The 11,141-nt window shown below is 46.3% G+C and overlaps 1 protein-coding gene and 1 long non-coding RNA gene across 3 annotated transcripts in view; one reads left to right on the top strand and one right to left on the bottom strand.

Annotated features, from left to right (window-relative positions):
- Nucleotides 1-1,701: 1,701 nt before the first annotated feature.
- On the top strand, nucleotides 1,702-7,834 carry LOC109301383. The gene is made up of 2 exons (XR_002098524.1): nucleotides 1,702-1,835; nucleotides 7,714-7,834. It is a non-coding gene; the product is annotated as an uncharacterized LOC109301383 (long non-coding RNA).
- The window catches only part of STEAP3 (STEAP3 metalloreductase), a 49,781-nt gene continuing 42,116 nt past the window's right edge, over nucleotides 3,477-11,141 (bottom strand). For both annotated transcript variants that reach the window (XM_019522529.1, XM_019522528.1), the window contains exon 5: nucleotides 3,477-6,029. In XM_019522529.1, coding sequence (XP_019378074.1) covers nucleotides 5,739-6,029 — 291 coding nt within the window. In that variant the 3' untranslated portion in view covers nucleotides 3,477-5,738. The remainder of the gene's footprint in view (nucleotides 6,030-11,141) is intronic.

Below are 11,141 nucleotides of genomic sequence, written 5' to 3'. Positions count from 1 at the left end.
AAAAAACATGCATTGAAAACATCAGAAAATAATGCAAAGTCTGTTTACTAGTTTACCCCTGCATTCGTCCCTATGCCTCCAAGTCTGCCTCCATTGAATGATACAATTTTCCAGTAATCTGAAAACAGCTCGTAGTGTCTTCAGCTGTGCAGCAGGGGTTGTGCTGGGGGTTGGAATAAAGGGAAAATACGTTTGGGAAGCTATTTGCTATGCTGCTGTATGCTGGGCTCTGTGTCTGGCATGAACTAGATTCAGATCAATGGCCTTTAGTCAATGACTTTGTCTAGAGCCAAATGAATGGTTAGAGGTGAAGGCCCATGTCACAGGTAATTACTAATAGGTGAGCCTGGAGAAACCGCAGCTTGGCAGCAAGCAGCCTTGGCGCTCTTTCAACTTTTGCGTTCCCACTCTGCCTCTGGAGTGCTGAATGAAACAGCTATTTAAGTGCAGATCTCTGATAGCAGAGGGCTCTTTCATCCAGCAGACAGCTGCATAACAAGAATTCAAAGCTAGATAAACTCCACTCAGATATATGGGCCAGATATCTGACAGTGAGGGTAAATAGCCAGCAGAATGGCTTATCCAAGAACAGGAGACTTCAAGCAGCTTCCACTATTTAAGTCCAAATTGGAGGTCTTTTTGAGAGGCTTCAGTGCAACCGTAGCTCATTGGGTGGTATATTGCAGGATCCATCAAATTTAGTGGCTGATATTATGCAGATCAGTCAAGATGATCATAATTGGTCCTTTCCAACCATAAAAGTCAGTGGAAAGTGATTCATTTGCTCCCACAACAAGAACAGCTAAGCTTATGTTGTACTGTCCTACTGAACAGTGCATGTTTAATTTGAACTTCTCTGGCTTTGACCTCTGCTCAGAAGCTTTTTGAAGCAGGAACCTTAGTATGGCAGATCTGCAGTGATGTTAAAAATAAAAGCAGAGCTTCCCTAGTGTAACAAATCTGTTGTTTCAAAGCGAAGACACAGCCTGCAGATTCCAACCTGATGCGTTCAATTTTGAGATACAGGATGCATCAGAATTTTGTAACTGGTTTTGTGTCATAGCTAGTACACTTTTTTTCTAGGTTAGGCAGCATCTTCTAGCAGTGTGCAAACAATTGTATCTCACTTCAGATTTAACCATGTTTGATTCATCACTTTGTAAGTAAAGCCCTGAAGAATAGGAAACCAATTGCACTGTTAAAAGCCTCATATTATAATACAGGAGTGAGTTAGCTGTACCTGCAGAGGTTAAGCTTCAGCACATGAATTTAAATGAACTCATTAAAATCAACTTACAAATTAGCTCATTAAAATGCTACACTGCAGGTCTAGAAGTTGGTGGACCTGGCATCCCGTTTCCATGAAGTTGTGATTTAGGAAATGGAGGCCAGAAAGACAAGTGTGGCATCCATCTTCTCTGTAGGCCAGCCAGACTCATCTGTACCCTGGTTCTTTATATCAACGGTAACTTTGTGATTACCACATTAAATTCTACTGTCCCCGAGCTGCAAATGTTTGTGGAATAGCCAGCACCCAGTATCCCTCACAGTTACAAACAGATCTCATTTCAGAGGCAACTAATACAAAAATGTGCACAATTCTGTGATATGCATGAGACAAAAGAACATATTGTAGATCAGAGAATTGGTTTTGCTAACTGCATATTCATGACAATAACTGGCACCACTTGCTTGCTGTAGTACAGGGTGCCACCAGACCCTTTGAAGGGTGCCATGAGATAAGAGGGATGAGGAGAGAGGCAGATTAAGCCCAGGCTCAGGCTTGTACTTGCCAGAGGAACCCCCACTCCTCTGCCTAGCTTTCTGGCAAAGAGGTAAGCGCTGTAATATATAAATTAGGTTTTCAAATTGGGTGCCGCTCAGTTCACAAAAACTATGGGGGTGGAGAGGTGCTCTAGTCCAATGAAGGGTGCCCTGAGCCCAAAAAGGTTGAGAAACACTGCTTTAGTGAGTTTTCTGTTCTTGCATATTTAAATTATGGATAATCATATCACTTGTCTGAGGGTTTTATTTAATAGAAAGATGCCTAAGATTAACATTGTATTGTTTCTAGAAAGAAAGACAGTAGGCACAAATGAGTGATACCATTTTATAGACCATTATAGTATCTTTATACATCTATATAAGAATAAGAGGCCAATGATGACAGACTAAACTGGCCCTGTTTTTTTTATAGCTTTTTAGTATGTTTATATATATATATTCTAGAGGCACAAAGTAGGCAGTACAGAAAATAAAAATACAAAGAGTATACGTTTCAGCTATAAATTTTGCAGCAAAATATATATATATACACATATATACACATAGTATTTTTGAGTACAAAAAATGTAACAAGGACATCTTTAAGCTAACTTCACTCATACCTCCTATCCACATCAAATAATGCAGTGGGGAAAAAACTTAAAAAAAGCAAAGATCATTTACAAATTTATCTCACCACTTTTCTGTTTCTACAAAGTCAGAATAACTTATTGAAATGGTTGCATGTCAAGGAATTTGTAAATAGACACCAAAGGAGACTGCCATTTTAAAAGTTGCACTTGTAAGGACTTCATGGTCTGTACGGAAAGACATGGATTCGTTTCAATCTTGAAGAGCTGTGGGTGTGCTATTCAGACGGCTGCCTGCCAAGCCGTAGGGTATCCGCTCACGAAAATCTTGCCTCCCCGCTCCTGCTCTTCCCCCAGAAACAAGGCAGTGAGTCTGCGGTAAGGGTGCCCCTCTCCCCTGCCCATCAGCATGTTCTAGAAATCTGTCTCTGGAGTGCTTGAACAGTGGGCAGGGGGCACCCTCTTAATGGCTTCATTTCCAGGCTTGCCATGCGCACACAAGAGCGGGTGAGCAGAGGATTTTTGAGAGCAAGGCTCTGGGAGGCACTGGGGAAGCCATTTAGACATGCCCAGATCCTCAAGTGTTTGCATGTACCCAACTCCCTTACTCTTCCTCATGTGAGCAGGGCCTGTGATGTCAATGGGAACACTGGCCTGTGTCAGGGTGAGCCGGAAGTGCACATCGTGCAAACCTTGCCTTCAGCGAGGAAGCATTGGAGTTTTTACTTCTAGTTCTCTTGGTGTCAAGCACCACACTTCTTTTGCATTGAAGACAAAGCCTCCATCTCAAATAACTTTCTCTCCCTCTCCTCTTTTGGCTAATGAGGTATTTCTGCCAGGTTACCTGCTAAAGAGGAGAGAGAGGAAACTTAATTGTGAGAGAAGACATTGGGATCAGGATGCCTTCTGTTAGCCAGAAAATGTGAAAAGTGGCACTCTTTATAAAGTCAGCTTTGCCTGATAAGAGAATTGAACAGGAAGCTGGAATGAACAATCCTGCTGGATGCAAAGTTGCCTCCAAACAGAGTTAAACTGAAGTGAATGGAGTTCCTCTCCCCTCCCCACCTGCACTGACTCAAATCCCTGCAGAAGCTATTGTTTGCCAGGTGATTGCTTATATTGCTGCCAAGTCTATTTGCTTTTGTGAGCAATTTTAGCAGATTACAATTGGAGCACAGAGGTTCGGGATAATCCGATTTGCCCTGAAAGACACAGCAGGAATGCACAACACCTCCCGTCTTACAACCAAATTATTGATGGTGAAATCCTCATTTTCTCTCACTTACCCTCATTTCCTTTTATTTAGTAAGAAAAAAGGGATTGTTTAGAGATTTCAATGCTGTCCTTTTGAAACAACTGAAATTCTGGGTTATCATCTCTGGTCTGTGGAGTTGGAAAGTCATTGCCGTTGCTGACACTTTAAGGCTACACTGCTGCTTTTAAAAATCCTCCCATTGTTGAGGTATTTAACATGTGTCTTCTAGGCACTATCCAGCACTGACCTATATATTCTGTTCTTTTGTAGGAAAACCAAGCTATTGCAACCAGTTCCTATCATATGTTTCCTAAGACAATCTCCCTGTGTCTCTAGCTCTCAACTGCCTCGCCCTGCAAATCTGTAAAGCACCTGAGATGACATTTTACTGCCATTCAGGGTGGAACATGAATCTGTACTGCCCACAGGCTGAAGGATCATTGTGATAAAGGGCAGGAGCCAGATCCTTATGCAGCTACTAAATGTGTAAGTGAAGTGATGTGTCTAAGTGGGATTCTATTCCACTCTGCTCAAGACCCTGACAATCCATTAATGCAAAACGTGAGTCTGTCCTTCTCTTTGCTGCTTTCTGTGACAGTCTTACAGCTTGGTAGCAGCCTGTTACCAAAGTAGATGTGTTAATGGTTTTTAGGGGCTCATGCAGGATCACTCCTGGGTGTCTAGGCCTATTGAGATGTCTAAGAGGCAGAACTGGACCTGGCTCCAAGTGTTCAAATGGATGGCGAACAGAGGGAAGAGAGAGAACAATATGATTTAGTTCTCCATTGTTCTCTGTGGCCATGAGCCCTGTGCAAAACAAGCCTAACTCATATTTAGGCCCCCAACCTCCATCAAAATCAATCTATTCAGTCCCTTGGACCTGTCCCTGAAGAATTTTTCAGTGTGCAGGGCTGCGGAGAATTAGGCGCATCATGTGTCACTGATCTCTGCCCTTTCCATGATTGAGACCTGGTGATGGAATAACAAGTTGCATCCTTGATAAGAACGTTTTGCCTTGTCTTCATTGGTAGTGAAAGCTGCTGCTGTAGAAACTGTTGGAAATGTTTTGGATCCAATAGAGAGTGTAGTTTTGAACCACCTGACCTCAGTTCTTGCATTTTGCTCTGCTAGCCACTAGTTCCCCAATGCTCTGAATTAGTATTGCAAGGCTGCGAGTCCTTTTGGAAAATTTAGGTCTGTGTTTTTTCCGCTACTAGGTCATGCATACAACTCTGGTTTCATAAAAACTGAGAACATGTGACAGTAATGGCTCCCATGGATTATTTTAAGGTATAAATGCACTTCAGGCACATTATTGACTTTCAGAACCTAATGCTTTTACCACCTTTGGAAAGAGATCATCTTTCCCATATCCATTTAAATGCACCTACACTGACACTATTTGCAGAAGTAGAAATGCCCTGTTTGCCCTCAAAAGTAGGGGCTAGTTAGACTTGCTCTCTAGTTTGCTGAGTCCCTGGGTCAGCTTCAGAAGCTTCTCCAGCAACTCGCAAAGTACCTGGACATTTCTACTGCATACCTGAAACAGTTAAGGCCAAAACTTACCTTGTCCTCATTCACCTTCATGTCCACTCCCCAGTGATGGGGAAAGAAAAAAACATAAAAAACAAAAAAACCCCACTGCACATCTCAGAGCCATCTTTTCAGTTCAGTAGATTCAGGCTTTCTTTCCTTGGGTCATCTAGAGATGGATTTCCTTGTCCTTGTGGAGCGCGGGCAAGAAGAAAGTCTATGCCCCCTCCCACTTGAAATAAGCATTTAAATCCTGTGGGTGTATATGGGGCTGCAATAGAGAATTACCAGTACAGCGTACCACCATCTATACTCCCAACTAACCACTGCAACCTCTGGACTTCCTTAGTATTCATTCTGTCTATATTCAGAGCAGCTAGCTCCAGTGTCATGGTGATTTTTAAGGCAACACTTTACTAGGAAATCAGCAATATACTTTAAATACTTCTGCATAAACTAGTTCCGTGGTAATTGATTTTTCTAAAGTCACTGAAGATGCCTATAGTTACCCACAATACAATTATACCAAACATATACAGCTGAACTCTAGAAATCTTCATAGTGCTTTGTTATCTTCCCCAAGAAGAAGTGCCTTGTTACACATTACTGGAAGTTTCCCCACTTGAAAACTCCCCAGTCGCGCTGGGCAGGGTGAATTTCACATACCTACCCTTTTCCCAGCCCCTCCTGATACGCAGCAGTCTTTGGCGGACACAGGGCAAGAGAAAGAAGACTTTAGCAAGGATGACAGTACATGGCACCAGTAGTGTCAGGGTATAGGTTGGAGGCAAATAGAATTTGTATTGGTTTTCATCAAAGGCCCTTGTCCATCCGTAGGTGAGCGTGTGAAGGGTGCTGATGACCAAAGCAATAAATCCCAGGGTGGACTAAAAAAAAGAAGAAAAAGCAGCACATAATATTTAGTAGGGTGCTGTACTTCTAACAGCAACTCTCATGGCAGCAATGCTAAGCACACATGAAACAGCACCTTGATACGGGCTCTGATGCAGGAAAACACATCTGGTGCTCAGAGAACATAATAGCTAATGCACCCAAAACCTATTCCCAGGGAGAGTTGCCATCAGGGATGGGCTCTCCTCAGAAAAGATAAATATCTTGAGAACAATGTATTCATTCTCACAACCTGTGAGTAGATGTTATCCTGAACTTGGGCATGCAGAGGCTGAGGGTTTAAAATTATGCAGTGGTTTACACAAGTCTGCACTGGTGCCACTGATGACTGGAACTGGGGCAAGTCCTCTGGGCCTACTATAATGTTTATGAGCCACATTTAATAAGCTGTCTGTTTTGTAAGACTGCTGAACCTGTGCCAGGTGCTTCAGGCCATTTCAAAGTTTGCCTGTAATCTTCCTGGTGGCAGGTCCTAGGTGTGCTCCTGACCATTGCAGCAAGCCCTAAGCACCCGAGCCTTCAGGAAGGCTCCAGCCCCAGGGAAGCCACTCCAGGGTTGACCCCAGGGCTTCTCAAGGCAGCTGGAGATGGAGGCCTCGCTGTTGTATTCCCAGTTTGAAGCATGCCTGCAGACTCAGGAAGGTGGTTGCTTGCTTGCCACCCCCATCTTTGCTGAGATCTGCCACTGTACCGGCACAGGCAATAAACACTTACACTTCATTGAAGTCTTGCTTGCTAGTGATAAGAAATACTGCCCTCCCAAAGCAGCAGGAGCCTATGACAGAAAGGCTAGGAGCCAAAAAAAAGGAAGGAGTGACAAACTAGCCTGTCGGAGAAGAAAGCTTCGTTGGGAACTTGCTGCTTTTAAAATTAATTACCCCTGTCCCTGAGGGGTAATTAAGTAGGTTTTTAGGAGGACTGGGAGTTGGAGGAGAAAGATGTTCTCTAGGGTGTGCTTTTGTACAAGTGGATCATAGCAGGGTACTTACCTAACTGTGTTCACTGTGGTGTCGGGGGCCTCACAACCTTGTTCCGAGAGAGAGAAATATTTTCCCTATATTACACATAAGGAACTTAGCCAGGCCCTGGCTGGAAATTTGTGATTGCGCTATGAGCTGAACTGAAGTCTTCTGACTTCAGTTCTCGTGCCCTGTCTCCTAACCCACTCTCCTTACCCTGGCCAGCTCTCCTTCTTCTCTACCCACCTACCTACCAACCAAAAGCCACAACACATTTCTAAGCCTATTAGAGAACAAGCACTGCAAGCTAGGAGGGGAAAGATTCATTTTACAGTACTTGGAAAATTAAGAATGATAACTAGCTGGAATATGCTCTGATTGCAGTTGAAATACATAATGCTTCTAGCAGCAGGAGTCGAGTCATCATGGCTCATACATCATTTATCTACTGTTAGCTCTCACCGACAGCCAAAAATCCCTGGGTGAAAAGTGGCAGGAAGTACCAGCTTGTGACTAATCTTTCAGAGAAGATTTAAAATGGAAAAAAAAAAAAAATTACAAAGTAAAGTTCAAGCGTAGCCATAACTTTCTGCATTAGGCAAAGTCTTTTTTCAGAGAGTTAATCCGAAAGGATTTTTCATGGCTAACACTGGAGGCTGGAGCTAATTAATTTGTTTCATTACAGTTTCTTTTTAAACAGCTTGTTGAAGAAGGCAGAAGGGGAAGACAGAAGTGGAAATTAGTGGGTACAGAAGAAAAGGAGACAATGTATCAGTGGCTCAGTTCATATCAAATGCAAAACAATCTGCCCTTCAATGGCATGAAACTAAAACACTCACTGGCAAGAAATCCAGAGAAGTCTGGAACGTGGTCCAAAACAACACTAGGAATTCCTCGGAGCACAACAATGGGCCAATTCATTAGCTGCACAAATAAGCACCGGTGACACAATGCGCTGCTTGAGACTGATCCAGCTCCCACTGCAGTCAATAGGAGCCTTCTGTTCGCCACGGGAGTCATACTGAACTCTGTCCGTCTGTCTTATGGTGCATGGGTATGTGTGTTGTATACTAATGCCCTCTACTGGATGAAGCGCTAGCCTCGCTAAAAGCATGGATGTGACAGCACCGCCCAGTGCAGCGGTTCTCAACTTTTTTTAGACTCGAAGCACCCCTGGAAAAATAGTGGCTCTCAGTTTTTTGACTACAGAAAATGAACATAACAGTTTTTCTATTGCTCAGAAAAACCACAGCAGGTCAGAATGTTTTTAACCATGCGGACTCCTGTTTGAAATCTCTGGTTTATTTTGTAAACCAAGTTTGCACACCAAACACTGTTAACATCGCGTGGCAGCCTTCAAAGAATCCCCTGGCTCCTCAGGATGCCACGGCACCTGGCTGGCAATCACTGGCTTGGTGTTTCCAAGTCCAACACAAGTTACAATACCAGGTCAGTCTGCTGCACACACGCAAGGTTGCACAAGTCAGTGTTGATTTAATGCTACTGGCCTAATGGTCTGTCAGACGTCCTGAAGATGCTTGTTCTGGTTTGCCGGTGTTCCTAACCTAACACAGTGCTGGTTCTTGAAGTCGACTGATTAGTTTGTAGCTGGGGCACCATTTAATGTGCCACTATTTTCGGTGCTGGATAAGGCAGTGTCTGTCTTTGGGGAGTTTGCCTGGTCGAGGGAACCCTTGGCAGCCAGGATTGCAGCCAGACAGCGTGTGCAGCACTGCCCACCACAGTGAGGGAGGGAGTGGGGCAGAGACAGAAGCAGGGGTGAATGGGGACCTGGAGCGGCTGGTGGGATGGCTGGAGCCTGGGTAGCTCATCCAGGGACACGGGGGGGCTCCCACCACTGTGGGAGCCACCACCCTACAGGAGGTGCAAGCCCCCCGAGTTGTGTGTGGAGCAGAGGCAGGCTGCTGCTGCAGGCTGGGCTCTGTGCCCCGCTACCTCGGGAGCTGGCTGCCGTGCGTGATGCCACGTGCTTGCTGCTGCTGGGCTCCTGAGGCAGTGGCAGCGGGGCGCAGCACCTGGCACACAGCAGTAGCCCACCTCTGCGATGCCCCATGCACAAATCTGGGGCATGCATGCCCCCTGTGCCTCCCTCGGGGTGCACACAGCAGCAGAAGGCCCCTGCATCCCTGGATGAGCCACCCATGGCTCCGACCATCCCACAACCCACCCCGGCCTCAGGGCCCCATTTGCCCCAAGCCCTGCCCCACACCCTCCTTAACTGTAGGGGTCTTGATCTGCACCCCCACCCCTTCTCCTTCCCTGACTTGCCTGCAGTGGTGGGCAGTGCTCCGCATGCTGTCTGGCTGCAATCCTGGCTGTTTGCAGGCTCCATACCTGTGTCTATGCATGCCTCTCCCCGTGTTGCAGCTGTCCAGAGCCCACTCACGGGCTGCCCCCTGCGCTGCCACCGCTGCTCCATGTTTGCAGGGGCTAAGCCCCATTAGCCCTAGCTTATGCTCACAACCGTTAAAAATCGTGGTGTGGGGAGAATGTCATGGTATCTGCGCAGTCTGCAAAACTGCGATTTTCTCAGGGCCCTAGTTATGTACAGAGAACTTCATAGGATTATAGAAAAGTAGGGCTGGAAGGGAGCACATGAGGTCATCTGGTCCAGCGGTTCTCAAACTTTTTGTACCCGGGCCCACTTGTAAACATTGATGACCAGTCCCGACCCAGTGCCCTTCACTCCCAACATGCTGCCCCCCACCCCCAGGCTCCAGCCCCAGCCCCTTAGTGTGTGGGGAGGCGGTGGGTATATGGGCTAGTGGGGATGTGGGTGGGGTTGGCAAGCAGCCCCTTGCAGACTGGAACTGTAACAGCCTGCAAGGGAAAAGCCACGGTTTCCCATGTAAGTTTGTTGATCCATTTTTAAAGTTTGTTTGGGACCTTTTCATATATGTTTGCAACCCGCTTTTTAGTCATGATCTACATGTTGAAAAATGCTGATCTAGTCCCCTGCTCTAGGCAGGATCATCCCTGACTAACTCGTCCTAGCCAAGCGTCTGTCTAACCTGCTCTTGAAAATATCCAGGGATGTATATTCTACCACTTCTCTAAGTAGCCTATTCCAGTGCCTAATCATCCTCATAGTGAGAAAGACTATAAGCAGCTGTTTCATTTGAAGCAGTCCTGATTGATCAAAACCTGGGAAAAAGAGGACAGGGATAGCTTCTTACACAGGCATATCTTTCCAAGCTGGTTGTAGCCCCTCGGAGACTAAAGAGGCACAACCAGTTTAATGCAGCTCTGATTGGTTTGGGGTATGGCTTGCATCAAAACAGTTGAAAAACAGTCATCTACACATGAAGCTTAAATAGCAATTAACTCAAATTAACTGTGATTATTCCAAGGCAAAGTGCCAATTCAGATAATTCACAGGTACTTAATATGGGAAAATGGGTTTTGTCCATCTGTAAGGTCTGGGGTTTGCTGCAAGATAAAATACTCAAATTTGAATAAAGCCAGCTGTCTGTTTTTAGCTTGATAGGCTAGTCCAGGGGTAGGCAACGATTTTTGGTCGGAGTGCCAAAACCCTCCACGATGCCTACTTTGGAAGGTGCTGGAGTGCCGGCACGCCAAAAAAACAAAACAAGGGCAGGATGCCCAGCTTGTGCCCCTTGCCCCCCAGCCCAGGCTCTGTGGCTATCAGCAGCTACCCGGAACCTGGACCAGCTGCAGCCAGGAGGCTGCAAACAGCTGCTGCCTCCCAGCCCCAGCCCTGGGCTCCAGGGAGGCAGCAAATACCAGCCATGCTCCCTGCTGTGCTGCCCTCACACATGCTGCGCTTCAGGCTCTGCTGCCCTCCCCTGGGTCCTCCTGCACAGGGAAGCTGCCTGCTGCGGCAAGCTCCACGCTGCCTGGGTTACACTTCCCCTGCATGCATGGGAGCAGTGTGGGCAGCACGCAGGATTGAGCCCCTCGCTGATGCCCCGCTTGCAGGGCATGTGTGGCCAGGGCAGCGGGGAGCTTAGAGCGGCAGGAGCTTTCTGCGCCCCCCGCTGTGCTGGGTTTCACACACAGCAGTGGCAAGGGCAGCACAGTGGGGAGCATCGCCCGTCTCTGGTGCCTTCCCGGAGCCCAGGGCTGGATCTGGGGCTGGGAGGCAGC

The sequence above is a fragment of the Gavialis gangeticus genome, unplaced genomic scaffold (genome assembly GCF_001723915.1).
Source record: "Gavialis gangeticus isolate Ggan-Ray unplaced genomic scaffold, GavGan_comp1, whole genome shotgun sequence".
NCBI lineage: Eukaryota > Metazoa > Chordata > Crocodylia > Gavialidae > Gavialis > Gavialis gangeticus.
This window is presented reverse-complemented; position numbering and strand designations above follow the sequence as displayed.